The following is a 17,771-nucleotide window of genomic DNA, read 5'->3' as shown; positions in this document are numbered from 1 at the left end:
CTTTGCCTTGAACGCATTTAATGAGCCAGCCGTTACCACCTCTCTGGGAAGAGAGTTCCAGAGTTTGACTGTTCTGACCGTAAAGAAATTCTTTCTACTAGCTGAATGAAATCTTTTTTCTTCTAATCTATACTCATGCCCTTGCGTCCTAGATTCCTTTCTAGTAGAAAATAGGGTGTGTGACAGTTCCTTATATTGGCCCTTGATATACTTGTACATGTTGAGCATGTCCCCCCTTAAACGTCTCTTTTCTAATGTAAATAGTCCCAAATTGCTTAATCTCTCCCCGTAGCTTAAATTCTCCATTCCCCTAATAAGCTTTGTTGCTCGCCTTTGGACTTTTTCTAATTCTATGATGTCCTTTTTATAGTGTGGGGCCCAGAACTGTACTCCGTACTCTAGGTGAGGTCGCACCAATGCTTTATATAGTGGCATAATTACCCTTGAGTCCCTAGTTTCCATTCCCCTCTTAATACATGCCAGAATTTTGTTGGCCTTTTTTGTAGCTACATTACAATGGGCACTACATCCTAGATTGCTGTCTATTAGGACTCCTAGATCCTTTTCAAGTATGGAATTACCCAGTTCCTCTCCGCTAAGGTTGTAACTTGCACACTGGTTGTGTCTCCCAAGGTGCATAACCTTACATTTATCTACATTGAACCTCATCTTCCATTTTTTAGCCCACTCATCTAGAATTGCAAGATCATTTTGAAGCATGGTGACATCTTCTGGTGATTTGATGACTTTGCTAAGTTTTGTATCGTCCGCAAAGATGGATACATTGCTGAGTAACCCTATCCCAATATCGTTAATAAAAATGTTAAACAAAATGGGCCCCAAAACCGAGCCCTGGGGCACTCCACTTAGTACCGGTATCATATCTGATACGGCACCATTCACAACCACTCTTTGTTCTCTATTACATAGCCAATTCCCTACCCATCTGCAGATATTTTCACCCAATCCTAGGTTCTCCATTTTATTAATCAATCTCTTGTGTGGGACAGTATCAAATGCTTTAGCGAAATCTAGGAAAATCACATCTACAGCATTTCCATTATCGAGGTTTTTGCTAACCTCTTCATAGAAACCAAGTAGATTAGTTTGGCATGAACGATTTTTCACGAACCCATGTTGGTTAGTACTGAGTAGACGGTGATTATCTAAATATTCCTGGATACCATCCCTTAAAAATCCTTCAAATAGTTTACCCACAATTGATGTTAAACTAACGGGTCTGTAATTAGCGGGATCTTCCTTTTTTCCTTTTTTGAATATTGGCACTACCTCTGCTATTCTCCAATCTTTTGGTACTATACCTGACGATAGTGACTTGCTAAAGATATAATGTAGGGGGGTAGCTAGTTCATCCCTTAATTCCATTAATACCCTCGGATGAATCCCATCTGGCCCTGGTGACTTATTTGTTTTGAGTTTGCTTAGCCTCAGTATTATTTCCTTCGGCGTGAAATCCACAATGAGATCTGGCTTATTTGTCCCGTTTGTGGTAAATGTTCGTTCCACAGTCTGCTCTCCCTTAGTAAATACTGATGAGAAGAACTCATTTAACAGTTTTGCTTTTCCCTTGTCCTCAGTAACACTTTTTCCACTAGTATCAGTTAGTGGGCCTATGTTTTCCTCTCGCTCTTCTTCCCTCCCCCTCTCTCTCTTCTTCCCTCTCTTTGTTTATGGACACAAGTTTTTCATTCCCATAGATTCAGGCTGTTGAGATATTTTTAAAAATCCAGCTATTTACTGTAATGTATTTAGTTTAGTTCCAATTTCTGTTTATATACCAAACCTTGAAATGTTTTTATCATATATATATATATATATATATATATATATATATATATATATATACATACATATATTCTGTGTGTTCCCACTGGTACCAAGCACTCACTCATGGCTATATTAGGTGTGTCCCATAATGTGTCATGGGCATAGTGGATTGTGTAATATTCTGTAATAAGCAGTACAGTGTGTTCCATAATGTGTAATGGGCATAATGGATTGTGTCATAGTGTGTAATGGGCATCACGGTGTGTTCCATAATGTGTAATGGGCATTACGGTGTGTCAGATAATGTGTAATGGGCATTACGGTGTGTTCCATAATGTGTAATGGGCATTACGGTGTGTCAGATAATGTGTAATGGGCATTACGGTGTGTTCCATAATGTGTAATGGGCATCACGGTGTGTTCCATAATGTGTAATGGGCATTACTGTGTGTCAGATAATGTGTAATGGGCATTACGGTGTGTTCCATAATGTGTAATGGGCATTACGGTGTGTTCCATAATGTGTAATGGGCGTAACGGTGTGTTCCATAATGTGTAATGGGCATTACGGTGTGTTCCATAATGTGTAATAGGCATTACAGTGTGTTCTATAGTGTGTAATGGGCATAATGGATTGTGTAATATTCTGTAATGGGCAGTACGGTGTGTTCCATAATGTGTAATGGGTAACGCCTCCTTTTCTGAGGCCACGCCCATTTTCAGCACGCAGCTTTGCCGCGCAAGGGTCCCGCCTCCTGCAAGTGGGCCTGTGTGCTCAAAAATGCCAGGGCCGATTTCTGGTCCCAGTCCGGCCCTGCTGTGATCTATGGTGGCATGGCCATATTGTCACCTGGATTCAGTTAGTCTGTTAATATGCAGGAAATGGTCATGCCACCTCCACCTGCTGGAATAACGGTATATAACCCACGCTATAGGTCGTATGAAGCCATCATTTTATTTGGTCGCTCACTGGCAGCCCCTATAGAACAATGACACATTTGCCCCATACTGTTTGCTGAGGACTGCTTCCAGCTCTGGGACTGTCTGTGTGACTACATTGAAAGGACTTGTGTTCCTGCCCAGCCGACCTTCCGCCCTCTTTGTGCCATTGGCTCTTACACAACAGAATGCGCTCCAGAAATAGTCTGGGACATTAACCCGCTCCCGCAGCCACTTCCCCTCCCTAGGGGTAAAACCAGAGAGAATAACCCCACTGATCACATGGGTCTGAGCACAGGAGGGCAGAATACTGTCCTTCAAAAAGTTTTCATATTGATTCCAAGTTCCGCTGTTAAATGTGGCGTCCTGAGGTGCCATATTGGTGTAGGTGAATGTAGCCAGCTGGGATGTGCTGCTGTGATGCTGACTTGGATTGACATGTCCACGGCTAAGGCCAGAGTTTCTGTAATCATCATTCACCGCTTGACTTTCTGTCACATACTCCAAGTTTGCCCGCATGTCGGCATGTGATGGTTTCAGCATTTCCACCTGAGAGATTCCAGCCAGCTGTGGAAAACAGACAGAATCAGGTGAGGATGATGTGAATGTAGTAATGGTTATGTAACAGTTACCCCAGGGCCAACCCACGACCGCCACATTCAGGGCCATAAGCACTTAGATGTTGGTGTCCCGTGTACTGTGTACTGCCCCGTGTACTGTATACTGCCCTGTGTAATGTGTACTGCCCGGTGTACTGTATACTGCAATGTGTACTATATACTGCCCTGTGTAATGTATACTGCCCCGTATACTGTATACTGCAATGTGTACTGTATACTGCCCCGTGTAATGTGTACTGCCCCGTGTACTGTATACTGCAATGTGTACTGTATACTGCCCCGTGTAATGTATACTGCCCCGTATACTGTATACTGCAATGTGTAATGTGTACTGCCCCGTGTAATGTGTACTGCCCCGTGTACTGTATACTGCAATGTGTACTGTATACTGCCCTGTGTAATGTATACTGCCCCGTATACTGTATACTGCAATGTGTACTGTATACTGCCCTGTGTAATGTGTACTGCCCCGTGTACTGTATACTGCAATGTGTACTGTATACTGCCCTGTGTAATGTATACTGCCCCGTATACTGTATACTGCAATGTGTACTGTATACTGCCCCGTGTAATGTGTACTGCCCCGTGTAATGTGTACTGCCCCGTGTACTGTATACTGCAATGTGTACTGTATACTGCCCCGTGTAATGTATACTGCCCCGTATACTGTATACTGCAATGTGTAATGTGTACTGCCCCGTGTAATGTGTACTGCCCCATGTACTGTATACTGCAATGTGTACTGTATACTGCCCTGTGTAATGTATACTGCCCCGTATACTGTATACTGCAATGTGTACTGTATACTGGCCTGTGTAATGTGTACTGCCCCGTGTAATGTATACTGCCCCGTATACTGTATACTGCCCCGTGTAATGTGTACTGCCCCGTGTAATGTGTACTGCCCCGTGTACTGTATACTGCAATGTGTACTGTATACTGCCCTGTGTAATGTATACTGCCCCGTATACTGTATACTGCAATGTGTACTGTATACTGCCCTGTGTAATGTGTACTGCCCCGTGTACTGTATACTGCAATGTGTACTGTATACTGCCCTGTGTAATGTATACTGCCCGTGTACTGTATACTGCAATGTGTAATGTATACTGCCCTGTGTAATGTATACTGCCCCGTATACTGTATACTGCAATGTGTACTGTATACTGCCCCGTGTAATGTGTACTGCCCCGTGTACTGTATACTGCAATGTGTACTGTATACTGCTCTGTGTAATGTATACTGCCCTGTATACTGTATACTGCAATGTGTACTGTATACTGCCCCGTGTAATGTGTACTGCCCCGTGTACTGTATACTGCAATGTGTACTGTATACTGCCCTGTGTAATGTATACTGCCCCGTATACTGTATACTGCAATGTGTAATGTATACTGCCCTGTGTAATGTATACTGCCCCGTGTACTGTATACTGCAATGTGTACTGTATACTGCCCTGTGTACTGTATACTATACTGTATACTGGCCCATGTACTGTATACTGCTCTGTGTACTGTATACTGCCTCTTATAATGTATACTGCCCTATGTACGGTATACTGCCCTGTGTACTGTATACTGCCCCGTGTAATGTGTACTGCCCCGTATACTGTATACTGCAATGTGTAATGTATACTGCCCTGTGTAATGTATACTGCCCCGTGTACTGTATACTGCAATGTGTACTGTATACTGCCCTGTGTAATGTATACTGCCCCGTATACTGTATACTGCAATGTGTACTGTATACTGCCCTGTGTACTGTATACTGCTCTGTGTACTGTATACTGCCTCTTATAATGTATACTGCCCTATGTACGGTATACTGCCCTGTGTACTGTATGCTGCCCTGTATGCTGATTTGTGTACTGTATACTGCCCCATGTACTGTACACTGGCCCATGTACTGTATACTGACCTGTATACGGCTTTTTGTACTGTATACTGCCCCCTGTACTGTATACTACTCTGTGTACTGTATACTGCCCCATGTACTATATACTGCCCTGTGTATTGTATACTGCCCTGTGTATTGTATACTGCTCTGTGTACTGTATGCTACCCTGTATACTGCTTTGTGTACTGTGTACTGCTTTGTGTACTGTATACTGACCAATGTACTGTATACTGCCTTGTGTAAAGTATACTACCCCGTGCACTGTACACTGGCCCATGTACTGTATACTGACCTGTATACGGCTTTTTGCACTGTATACTGCCCCGTGTACTGTATACTACTCTGTGTACTGTATACTGCCCTGTGTACTGTATACTACTCTGTGTACTGTATACTGCCCCATGTACGGTATACTGCTCTGTGCATTGTATACTGCCCCATGTACTATATACTGCCCTGTGTACCGTATACTGCCCTGTGTATTGTATACTGATCCGTGTACTGTATGCTTCCCTGTATACTGTTTTGTGTACTGTATACTTCTTTGTGTACTGTATACTGACCGATGTACTGTATACTGCCCTGTGTACTGTATACTGTCCCATATACTGTATACTGCCCCGTGTAATGTATGCTACCCTGTATACTGATTTGTGTACTGTATACTGCCCCGTGTACTGTATGCTACCCTGTATACTGCTTTGTGTACGGTATACTGCCCTGTGTACTGTATACTGTCCCATATACTGTGTACTGCTTTGTGTACTGTAAACTGCCACACGTACTGTATACTGCCCCATATATTGTATTCTGCCCCGTGTACTATATTCTGCCTTGTATACTGCCCTGTGTACTGTTTATTGTCCTGTATACTGTATACTTCCCCGTGTACTGTATACTGATTTGTGTAATGTATACTGTCCCATGTACTGTATACTGTCCAGTATACTGCATACTGCTTTGTGTACTATATACTGCCCCGTATACTGTATACTGCCCTGTATACTGTATAATGCTTTGTGTACTGTGTACTGCTCCATATACTGTATAGTGCCCCGTATACTGTATACTGCCCCGTATACTGTATACTGCCCTGTATACTGTTTTTTGTACTGTATACTGCTCCGTGTACTGTATACTGCCCTGTATACTGTGTAACACTTTGTGTACTGTATACTGCTTTGTATACTGTATACTGCCCCATGTACAGTATACTGCCCTGTATACTGTATACTGCTTTTTTGTACTGTATACTGCTCAGTGTATTGTATACTGCCCTGTATACTGTATACTGCCCTGTATACTGTATAATGCTTTGTGTACTGTATACTGCCCCGTATACTGTATTCTGCCCCATGTACGGTATACTGCCCTGTGTACTGTATACTGCTCGTTATTCTGTATACTGCCCTGTGTACTGTATACTGCCCCATATACTGTATACTGCTTTGTGTACTGTAAACTGCCGCGTGTGCAGTATACTGCCCCATATATTGTATTCTGCCCTGTGTACTGCTTTCTGCCCTGTATACTGCCCTGTGTACTGTTTATTGTCACATATACTGTATACTTCCCCATGTACTGTATCCTGATTTGTGTAATGTATACTGTCCTGTTTACTGCTTTGTGTACTGTATACTACTCTGTATACTGTATACTGCCCAGTGTACTGTATTGTATACTGTATACTGCCTGTATACTGTATGCTTCCCTGTATACTGCTTTGTGTGCTGTATATTAGCCATTGTACTGTATACTGCCCCGTGTACGGTATACTGCCCCGTGTACTATACATTGACCCATGTACTGTATACTGCCCTGTATACTTCTTTGTGTACTGTATACTGCCCTGTGTACTGTATACTGCCCTGTGTACTGTATACTACTCTGTGTACTGTATACTGCCCCATGTACTGTTTATTGACCCATGTGCTGTACACTGCCCTGTATACTGCTTTGTGTACTGTAAACTGCCATGTGTACGGTATACTGTCCCATATACTGTATTCTGCCCCGTGTACTGTATTCTGCCCTGTATACTGCCCATTGTACTGTATACTGCTCTGTGTACTGCATTGTATACTGTATACTGCCTGTATACTGTATGCTGCCCTGTATGCTGCTTTGTGTACTGTATACTAGCCATTGTACTGTATACTGCCCCGTGTACGGTATACTGCCCCGTATACTATACACTGACCCATGTACTGTATACTGCCCTGTATACTTCTTTGTGTACTGTCTACTGCCCTGTGTACTGTATACTACTCTGTGTACTGTACACTGCCCCATGTACTGTTTATTGACCCATGTGCTGTACACTGCCCTGTATACTGCTTTGTGTACTGTAAACTGCCAGGTGTACGGTATACTGCCCTGTAGACTGCCCTGTGTTCTGTATACTGCCCCATGTACTGTATACTGTCCTGTGTACTGTATACTGTCCAGTATACTGTATACTGCTTTGTGTACTGTATACTGCCCCGTATACTGCCCCATGTACAGTATAGTGCCCTGTATACTGCTTATTGTGCTGTATACTGCTCCGTGTACTGTATACTGCCCTGTATACTGCTCCGTGTACTGTATACTGTATAATGCTTTGTGTACTGTATACTTCCCAGTATACTGTATACTGCCCCATGTACAGTATACTGCCCTGTATACTCTATGCTGCTTTTTGTACTGTATACTGCTCAGTGTATTGTATACGGCCCTGTATACTGTATAATGCTTTGTGTACTGTATACTGCTCCGTGTACTGTATAATGCTTTGTGTACTTTATACTGCCCGGTATACTGCCCCATGTACAGTATACTGCTCCGTGTACTGTATACTGCCCTGTATATTGTATAATGCTTTGTGTACTGTATACTGCCCCATGTACAGTATACTGCCCTGTATACTGTATACTGCTTTTTATACTGTATACTGCTCCGTGTACTGTATACTGTCCTGTATGATGCTTTGTGTACTGTATACTGCCCGGTATACTGTATACTGCCCCATGTACAGTATACTGCCCTGTGTACTGTATACTGCTCAGTGTATTGTAAACTTCCCCTTATACTGTAAAATGCTTTGTGTACTGTATACTGCCCCGTATACTGTATACTGCCCCATGTACAGTATACTGCTCTGTGTACTGTATATTGCCCTGTATACTGCTTTGTGTACTGTATTCCTCCCTGTGTACCGTATATTGCTCCGTGTACTGTATACTGCCCCGTGTATGGTATATTGCCCCATATACTGTTTTCTGCTCAATGTACGGTATACTGCCCTGTGTACTGTATACTGCCCCATGTACAGTATACTGCTCCGTGTACTGTATACTGCTTTTTATACTGTAAACTGCTCTGTGTACTGTATACTGCCCTGTATAATGCTTTGTGTACTGTATACTGCCCGGTATACTGTATACTGCCCCATGTACAGTATACTGCCCTGTGTACTGTATACTGCTCAGTGTATTGTATACTGTAAAATGCTTTGTGTACTGTATACTGCCCCGTATACTGTATACTGCCCCATGTACAGTATACTGCTCTGTGTACTGTATATTGCCCTGTATACTGCTTTGTGTACTGTATTTCGCCCTGTGTACTGTATATTGCTCTGTGTACTGTATACTGCCCCGTGTATGGTATATTGCCCCATATACTGTTTTCTGCTCAATGTACGGTATACTGCCCTGTGTACTGTATACTGCCCCATGTACAGTATACTGCCCTGTATACTGTATACTGCTTTGTGTACTGTATACTGCCCCATATACTGTATACTGCCTCATGTACAGTAAACTGCTCTGTGTACTGTATATTTATTGCCCTGTATACTGCTTTGTGTACTGTATTCCGCCCTGTGTACTGTATACTGCTTTGTGTACTGTATTCCGCCCTGTGTACTGTATACTGCCCCGTATACTGTATACTGCCCTGTATTCTGTATACGGCCCGTGCACTGTATACTGCCCTGTCCCATGTACTGTATACTGCCCCATGCACGGTATACTGCCCTGTCCCATGTATTGTATGTGTACTGTATACTGCCCCATGTACTATATACTGCCTCGTATTCTGTTTACTGCCCCATATACTATATACTGCCCTGTGTATTGTATACTGCCACATATACTGTATACTGATGAAAGAAAGATATACAGCGCTGGGGTTTGATTGAACATCACTAAACGATTAATTAATCAGAGATATTGATTACATATAACAATATGATATAACAACAACACAATAGAAATGAGAGAATTCTCTAAAAAATGGGGAATAAAAAAAGTTGAAAAATTGCAAAGATGAAAGGAGTTTAAAAGTATTTGCCAGCATAATGGCTCCATCGAATTGTGGCAGCAGTTCCCAGGCACCAAAACAAGTGTATAGTTACCAGACTGGATGTTGCTGTCTCCTGTAATTTGAAAGGAGATAGTGAAATAGTCCCGGAGAATTACAGAGCGAGAGGATCCAGATTCACTCAGAACGAGAGGTAAACAATGAGGGTATATAAATACCAGGCTTGTTGCTGCATATGAAGCTGAGGTTGTGGAATCCTTAAGGCAAAACTGGAGCAGGCAGGGTGAAAGCTCAACGCGTTTCAACGTGTTCACACGTCTTCATCAGGGCAGTATACATACATATTTATATACCCTCAAGTCTGCCATTGTTTACCTCTCGTTCTGAGTGAATCTGGATCCTCTCGCTCTGTAATTCTCCGGGACTATTTCACTATCTCCTTTCAAATTACAGGAGACAGCAACATCCAGTCTGGTAACTATACACTTGTTTTGGTGCCTGGGAACTGCTGCCACAATTCGATGGAGCCATTATGCTGGCAAATACTTTTAAACTCCTTTCATCTTTGCAATTTTTCAACTTTTTTTATTCCCCATTTTTTAGAGAATTCTCTCATTTTTATTGTGTTGTTGTTATATGTAATCAATATCTCTGATGAATTAATTGTTTACTGATTTCCAGTCAAACCCCAGCGCTGTATATCTTTCTTTCATTCGTTTATACTTTAGGGTGCTTTACACACACCTTTATACTGTACAGCAGCTTTAATTGTACTTGTGGTTCTCCAATTTCTTTAATACTGTATGCTGCCCTGTATACTGTATAATGCCCCGTGTACTGTATATTGCCCCGTATTCTGTATACTGCCCTGTGAACTGTATCCTGCCCCATGTACTGTATACTGCCCTGTGTACTGTATATATCATTCACAATATCAAAAACTGTCAAATATATACTGAAATGAAATTTTGTTTATTCATTAAAATGGGAAATAATGTTTCTTTCCACTATGGCCCTTTTTCAGATCTGATCGTAGTACAAATTTGTTTGGGCAAAATGGGCAAAACCATATGCACTGCAGGTGGGGCAGATGTAACATGTGTTATGGCTGCCGTTAAGCCCGGAGTGCAGGTACAGGAAAACAGGGAATGGAGGGTCAGGCATGAGCCCGCAGCCGGGACCGCCGGTCAGGACGGCCAAGGCGAAACCTACGCTGACTCTGTTGAGAACCCCGGGCAGATGACAAATCCCTGCGAGAACTAGGCTTCACCTGTGGCCGCCGCGTCCGAAGGAGCGAGTTATGCCCGCTCCAACCCCGATGCAGCTAGGTCTATGTGAGGACAAGGGATAGGGGATCGCCAGGGGTAACTCAAAAGGATATTCTGACTACAGGGCCTAACTGGGAATAACCCCTATCTGCCGGCACCTGGCCAGAACCGGGAGCGCGACCCAGTCGCAAGCACCTGGGACCAAGAAATGGGGAATCACCACAACACTTAGGGACACCAAGGTACGAATCCCCAAAACACACACACTGAGGAAAAAATACAATGATCCCTGCCTATGAAAAAAGACTAAAAGGAGGGAGGTGAACGAGAGAGAAAAAAGGGAGCAGGGTACAGGCAATGGGAATGACTGATGCCCACGGCGGGGCAAGTCCAGCGTTCCTAAGGGAACTGCACAAGTGACAGTAAGAGATGGCACAAAAGCAGGAACTCGGCAGTCCCAAAAGAAAGACACCAGGCTCCACTGGAGCACTTACATGAGACTGCGAGCACCAACACCAGGCAGATAGAGGTCCCAAAAAGCAGGCTGGAGAAGGGAAGCCACGAACAGGGCTGACCACGGAGACCAGGAACAGATCCTAGGAGCAGGGGCAGCTGACAGGCTCCTGGCCGGGAACACGCTGGGAAGAATGCTATAACCGGCGTCTGTGCCCAGCAGACGTCGGCTATTTATAAAAAATAACGCGCCGCCTGGATGACGTCAGGCGTGCGCGCGCATTACGACCGGGCGGAAGTTGGGACGTTGCCTAGCAACGCCCCGACTCTCTGCCTCAGAAGGAGGCTTGGAATGCGGCTGAAGCGTGTCAGCCGCGCTGCTGCTGCATCCGCCATTCGCCGCGTTGCGGCCGGGCGGAAGTCAGGGACATTGCCTAGCAACACCCCGACGCTTTGCCTCAGAAGGAGGCTTGGGACACAGCTGACTCGCGTCAGCCGCGCTGCTGCTGCCCTAACCATTCGCCGTCCGTCCGGGCACTGGGAGCACCGGACGGCGGCGTGCAACAGTACCCCCCCCCCTTGAGGAAGGGTTAACAACCCTTTACCACCGGGTTTACTAGGAAATTCTCTAAAGAAAATCTTTTTGAGGTTGGGCGCGTGAAGATCTTTGTCAGGAACCCATGACCTCTCTTCAGGACCAAACCCTCTCCAGTGAACCAAAAACTGCAAAGAACCTCTCATGAACTTGGAGTCCAGAATCTTTTCCACCGGGAACTCCTGTTGTCCCCGTACCATTACTGAGGAAGATCCCGTGTCCCTTCTGCGAGGGAACTTTTGAGAAAAGAACACTGGTTTAAGCAGGGAGGCGTGAAAGGTATTGGCAATCCTGAGGGATTTGGGTAAGAACAGGCTAAACGCGACTGGATTTATATTCTTAATGATCCGAAAAGGACCAATGAACCGCGGACCCAACCTTGCTGACGGTTGGTGAAGCTTGATGTTGCGGGTCGACAACCAGACCCAATCCCCGACTTTGAAGTGACAGGGACGTCTGACCTTGTCCGCCGACATCTTCTCCCTAAGTGCCGCCTCCTTAAGAGCAACGTGAACACTCCTCCAAATGACTCTGAGTCGAGACGCCGAAGGGGAGATGGAGCTGAAAGCTTCGGGACCCAAGGAGTTTGCTCGGGGATGAAATCCGTATACAGCGAAGAACGGGGAAGTCCTGGAAGCTGAATGATGTGCATTGTTATATGCGAATTCGGCAAGCGGTAAGAAACTTGCCCAATCATTCTGCCATTTGGACACAAAGCATCTCAAATATTGTTTGAGTGACTGGTTTAATCGCTCCGTTTGTCCATTGGACTGAGGGTGAAAGGCCGAGGTCAGGCTGGTCTTAACCTTTAAAGCAGCACAGAAGAGTCTCCAAAACTGTGCTACAAATTGTGGACCGCGATCAGAAACAATATCTGACGGTAGCCCATGCAGTCTGAAAATATGCTGCAAAAACAGAGTTACCAACTCCTTGGCTGATGGTAATTGCCTCAAGGCTACAAAGTGCGCCATCTTTGAAAACCTGTCTATAACGACCCACACTACTTGGCAGTGGGCGGACACTGGTAACCCGACAATAAAATCCATCGCCAAATGCGACCAGGGTCTGACAGGGATGGACAAAGGAATCAGTTCCCCCATGGGCCGAGACCTCGGAACTTTATGCCGGGCACAGTCCGGACAAGACAAAACAAACTCTCTGGTATCTCGTGCCATGCCAGGCCACCAAACAGTACGAGAGAGAAGTTTCCCGGTTTTGAAGACTCCCGGATGACCGGCCAGTTTAGAATCATGGAACTCCATAAGAACCCTTCGTCTAAGAGATGGGGGAACAAATAACTTGTTGATGGGGGTCTGGGCTGGTGCCTGACTTTGAGCCTGACGTATGAGGGCCTCCAGAGTCTGCTGGGCTCCGACCAAAATACAAGATGTTGGCACTATCGAACTCTTACTGGTCTTGTCGTCATGCCGAGGCAAAAAACATAGAGACAGGGCATCAGCTCGAATGTTTTTTGAGCCTGGTCTATAAGAGATGACAAAGTTAAAGCGCATAAAAAATAATGCCCAACGGGCTTGTCGAGCATTAAGCCTTTTCGCAATCTCAATATATTGCAGGTTTTTGTGATCAGTGAGGACAAGGATCTGATGCACTGCTCCTTCCAACAAGTGGCGCCACTCATCAAAGGCCCACTTGATGGCCAGCAATTCACTATTACCAACGTCATAGTTGGCCTCTGCTTGTGAGAATTTCCGAGACATATAGGCACAGGGGTGTAAATCCAGTGACTCTGGATCCCTTTGGGATAACACTGCTCCTGCCCCTACTTCGGAAGCATCTACTTCCACAACAAAAGGAAGGTCTGGATCCGGATGTCTCAGAACAGGAGCCGAGACAAATGCCTGTTTTAAAAATTCAAAGGACCGCTCCACCTGCGGAGACCACTGAGATGGATCAGCACCTTTCTTGGTAAACGCCACCAATGGTGCGGCAATAGAGGAAAAAGAATGGATAAAGCGTCTATAATAATTGGCAAAGCCAAGAAAACGCTGGATAGCCTTCAAACTAGTAGGACGGCCCAGTCCACGACCGCTTGAAGCTTCTTGGGGTCCATTTGAAACCCATGAGAGGAAATACTGTAGCCCAAAAAAGAAACCTGTGTGACCTCGAACTTACACTTCTCTAATTTGGCAAATAATTGATTTTCTCTCAATCTTTGCAAGACCTGTCGAACCTGAGTTCTATGTGTATTCACGTCTTGTGAAAAAATCAAAATGTCGTCCAGGTACACGACTACAAAATGGCCTAAAAAATCACAAAGGACATCATTGATAAAGTCCTGAAGAACGGCAGGGGCATTAGAGAGACCAAAGGGCATGACCAAGTACTCATAATGCCCCATCTGAGTACTAAAAGCCGTTTTCCACTCATCGCCTTCCTTGATCCTGATGAGATTGTAGGCGCCTCTCAAATCAATTTTGGAAAATATCGTTGCAGACCGCAACTGATCAAAAAGCACCGTGATCAAAGGAAGGGGATAGGTATTTTTTAACGTGATTTTATTTAAGGCCCGAAAATCAATACAAGGCCTTAAGGAACCATCCTTCTTGGCCACAAAAAAAAAACCCGCACTGAGAGGGGACTTTGACGGGTGGATGAACCCTTTTTTGAGACTCTCCTGTACATATTCCTCCATTGTGTTTGTCTCTGGGATGGATAAGGCATACAATCTGCCCTTGGGCAAGGGAGCGTTGGGGATAATCTGAATGGCACAATCGTATGGGCGATGGGGCGGAAGGCTGTCTGCTTTCCCTTTATAAAACACATCCGCAAAGTCTTTGTAAGGGGGAGGTATCCCACAGAGGGAGACAGACGCCACCAAGACCGAGGTATTGAGACAATGTTGTGTACAGTAAGAGCTCCAACGGGCAATCTGCGCTGAGCTCCAGTCGATACTGGGATTATGTTTAACTAACCAAGGATATCCCAAAACTATGGGAACGAGAGGACAAGACGTCAGAAAAAACGAAAGTTGCTCCTTATGAAATAAACCTACAGTCATAAGGACTGGGGGAGTCTGAAAAGAAATAGCCCCATTAGACAAGATATTACCATCCAAACCCCGAAGCGTGACGAGGCCCCGGAGTTTCAACTGAGGAATACCCAGTCTCTGGGCCAAACTGATATCAAGGAAGTTTCCGGTCGCGCCACTGTCAATAAATGCCGTGCCGGAAAATTCATTATCTTGAAAGGAAATACTACAAGGAACTAATACCGAATCACGAGAGGAAAACAATTGTAGGCCTAAGTGAACCCTCTCTTCGTTCACTTGGCCAAGGATTTTACTGGCCTATTGGGACAGTTCTTAAGGATGTGTCCCTTGTTACCGCAGTATAAACAGAGGCCAGAACTAAACCTACGAGTTCTCTCCTCCGGAGAGATACGGGTTGCCCCAATCTGCATGGGTTCGTCAATCTCGTCTGGACCCAGAGAAACATAAGGAAGAGCCCGGGGGACTTCCGGTTCCGGCAGCGTGGAGTGAGCAGCAGCTTCACATCGCTCCGTCTGCCGCCGTCTCTCCTCACACCCGCACCCTGAATTCTTCACGAAGGAGCCGCTCAAGATCACCCAGAGGGTCCAGGGCAACAATGGAGCAACATAAAACTGCTCCGGAGGCTCCCAATTCAGCGCAGAAACACCCGCCTCAGACGCCGCACATCCCCCAGCCGCAGAGACAGGAAAAAAGGCGCGGTGATCACGCTGCAGCCCAGAACCCTGATAACGCTAAGGGGACACCACTGGCCAAAAAACAGATTGGAGAACAAGGAATAGAATGGACTGCACCCTCAAATCCCTCAGGTACAGCAGCGATCCCCTACCCTGATTTAATTGAGGCAATACAACACGCAATGGCCCCGCTTTTACAAAAAGCTGTCACAGACATCACTGACCAGCTTAGGTCTCTCACTACACGCACTGCAGCTGCGGAGCAAGCGATCAGTAATAATACTGACGACATTACTGTCCTACAGAAAGAACTTAAGCTGATGCATGTGGAGAATAAACGTCTATCTGAGTCAGTGGAGAATATAGAGAACAGGGCCAGACGCTGCAATCTGAGGATAACAGGCCTCCCTGAGACGCTGAGAGGTGCGCAGTTAGAATTCTTTGTCAGACACACCCTACCTGAGCTATTGAAAGTGGAGGAGGCTTGCAAGGACTTAGTCATAGAACGAGTCCATAGAATGGGAATGCCGCAAACACACCAAGACCCAAAACCAAGAGTGGTTATTTTCAAAGTACTTAACTACTTGCATAGACAGGTAATATGGGCTGCCTCACGTAAAATTAATCCAATCACTTGGGAGACCCACACACTGCGCCTATATCAGGACTTCTCCCTTGATCTCTCTAAAAAGAGGAGAGCTTTTACATCGGTTTGTTCGGAATTGGTGAAGAATAACATTAAATTCCATATGATGTTCCCAGCTCGATTAAGAGTCTTCACTTCGTCTGGACAAAAAGACTTTTTAAGTCCTCAGGAAGCCTCAACGTCATTGAAAAAGATCATAAGAGACCAGATACCTGAAGACATCACTGATCTAAGAGTACTTACCTGACTTTTTTGAGACTTTCCTTAGAATTTCTTCAACCACTTTGATTTCGGTCCCTCCTTCAGTGGGAAGCTAAGTATATATCTATCTCATTTGTAATCACAAATGAGACGGATGAGGAGAGATAGGTAGATGGATGGATGCCGGTTTAACACCAATATAGACCCTAGTTGAAGCTTTAAGCTTCAAATAATGTTCTAACGGAAGTCAGTTTCAAATTTAACAAGAATGCTGCAAAGTTTATTTCTTTTTTTCTCTTATTTTAGGTATAGTTTATTAGTAATTAGAAATGTTGTCTGTTTCGTCTACATGCTGTCTTTCTTTCCTTATGTCTCCTCCCATCCTCCTCCTCATACTATGGTCATCTATAATTATATAATGTTTATCAATAACCTGCCATGGCGGTTGTCTTAGGATCACTAAATATTAGGGGTATACACACACCTGTTAAAAGGAGAAAACTTTTTACTTACCTGAATAAACAAGGTATTGATTTAATCTGCCTTCAGGAAACGCATCTAATGCCATCAGAACATAAAAAACTAGCTATGCTAAAGTGGGAACTTCTCGGTTCGGCACATTTAAATTCCAAGTCCTGCGGAGTTGCAATACTTGCAAAAAAGCAACTGAAAATTAAGGTACTTGAAACTGATGCGGATCCTCAAGGCAGATATATCATCCTTAACATGGAAATAATGGACAAAAATATTACCATCTGTAATCTCTATGCCCCCACACAGTACAAGAAATCTTTTTTCACACATATAATAGCTAAGCTATATAAATATGATCCCAAAAACCTTTTTATATGTGGAGATTTGAATCTATTGTCTTTGGTAACCTTAGATCGCACTCCTCCTCCAAGAAAACCCATCACACTGCCTAAAATAGGAGTTCCATATATCTGTAAATGCTTTAATCTAGTGGACTCATGGAGGGTCCTCAACCCTACAGACATGGATTTTACGTGCTTGTCCCTGACACATGCCACATGGTCCAGGATAGATTATATTTTAATCCCAGAGCCCTTACTCCCTAACTTAGAAAATACTGTTATCCTACCCCCAATTTTATCTGACCACGGCCTAATATCTGTTAAAATAATTCTACAATCCGAACTGGAGATTCCCATCTCATCTTTCCCAGTCTCAAGGCATAACTGATGTACTAAATCAGACATGGTCTAATTATATATCTGATAACAAAGAATATGCCTCAGATAAACCCAGTGTCTTTTGGCAGGCTGGGAAGGCAGTAATGAGAGGAGAAGTACTTGCCTATGTCTCGAGACTTCGGAAACAACAAAATCAAAAGTACAAAGACCTACAGTCTATAC

The 17,771-nt window shown here is 44.4% G+C and overlaps 1 protein-coding gene across 1 annotated transcript in view; it reads right to left on the bottom strand.

The window, feature by feature from the left end:
• Positions 1 to 2,754: 2,754 nt before the first annotated feature.
• LOC146079825 (endonuclease domain-containing 1 protein-like) overlaps positions 2,755 to 17,771 on the bottom strand; it is a 62,972-nt gene continuing 47,955 nt past the window's right edge. The window contains exon 2 of the mRNA XM_083186464.1: positions 2,755 to 3,294. Within this exon, the coding sequence (XP_083042590.1) occupies positions 2,755 to 3,294 (540 nt within the window). The remainder of the gene's footprint in view (positions 3,295 to 17,771) is intronic.

Source organism: Crinia signifera, chromosome 5 (genome assembly GCF_055691185.1).
Source record: "Crinia signifera chromosome 5, ASM5569118v1, whole genome shotgun sequence".
NCBI classification, from domain to species: Eukaryota; Metazoa; Chordata; class Amphibia; order Anura; family Myobatrachidae; genus Crinia; species Crinia signifera.
Note: the sequence above shows the minus strand (reverse complement) of the source record. Positions and strands in the feature narration are given on the sequence as shown.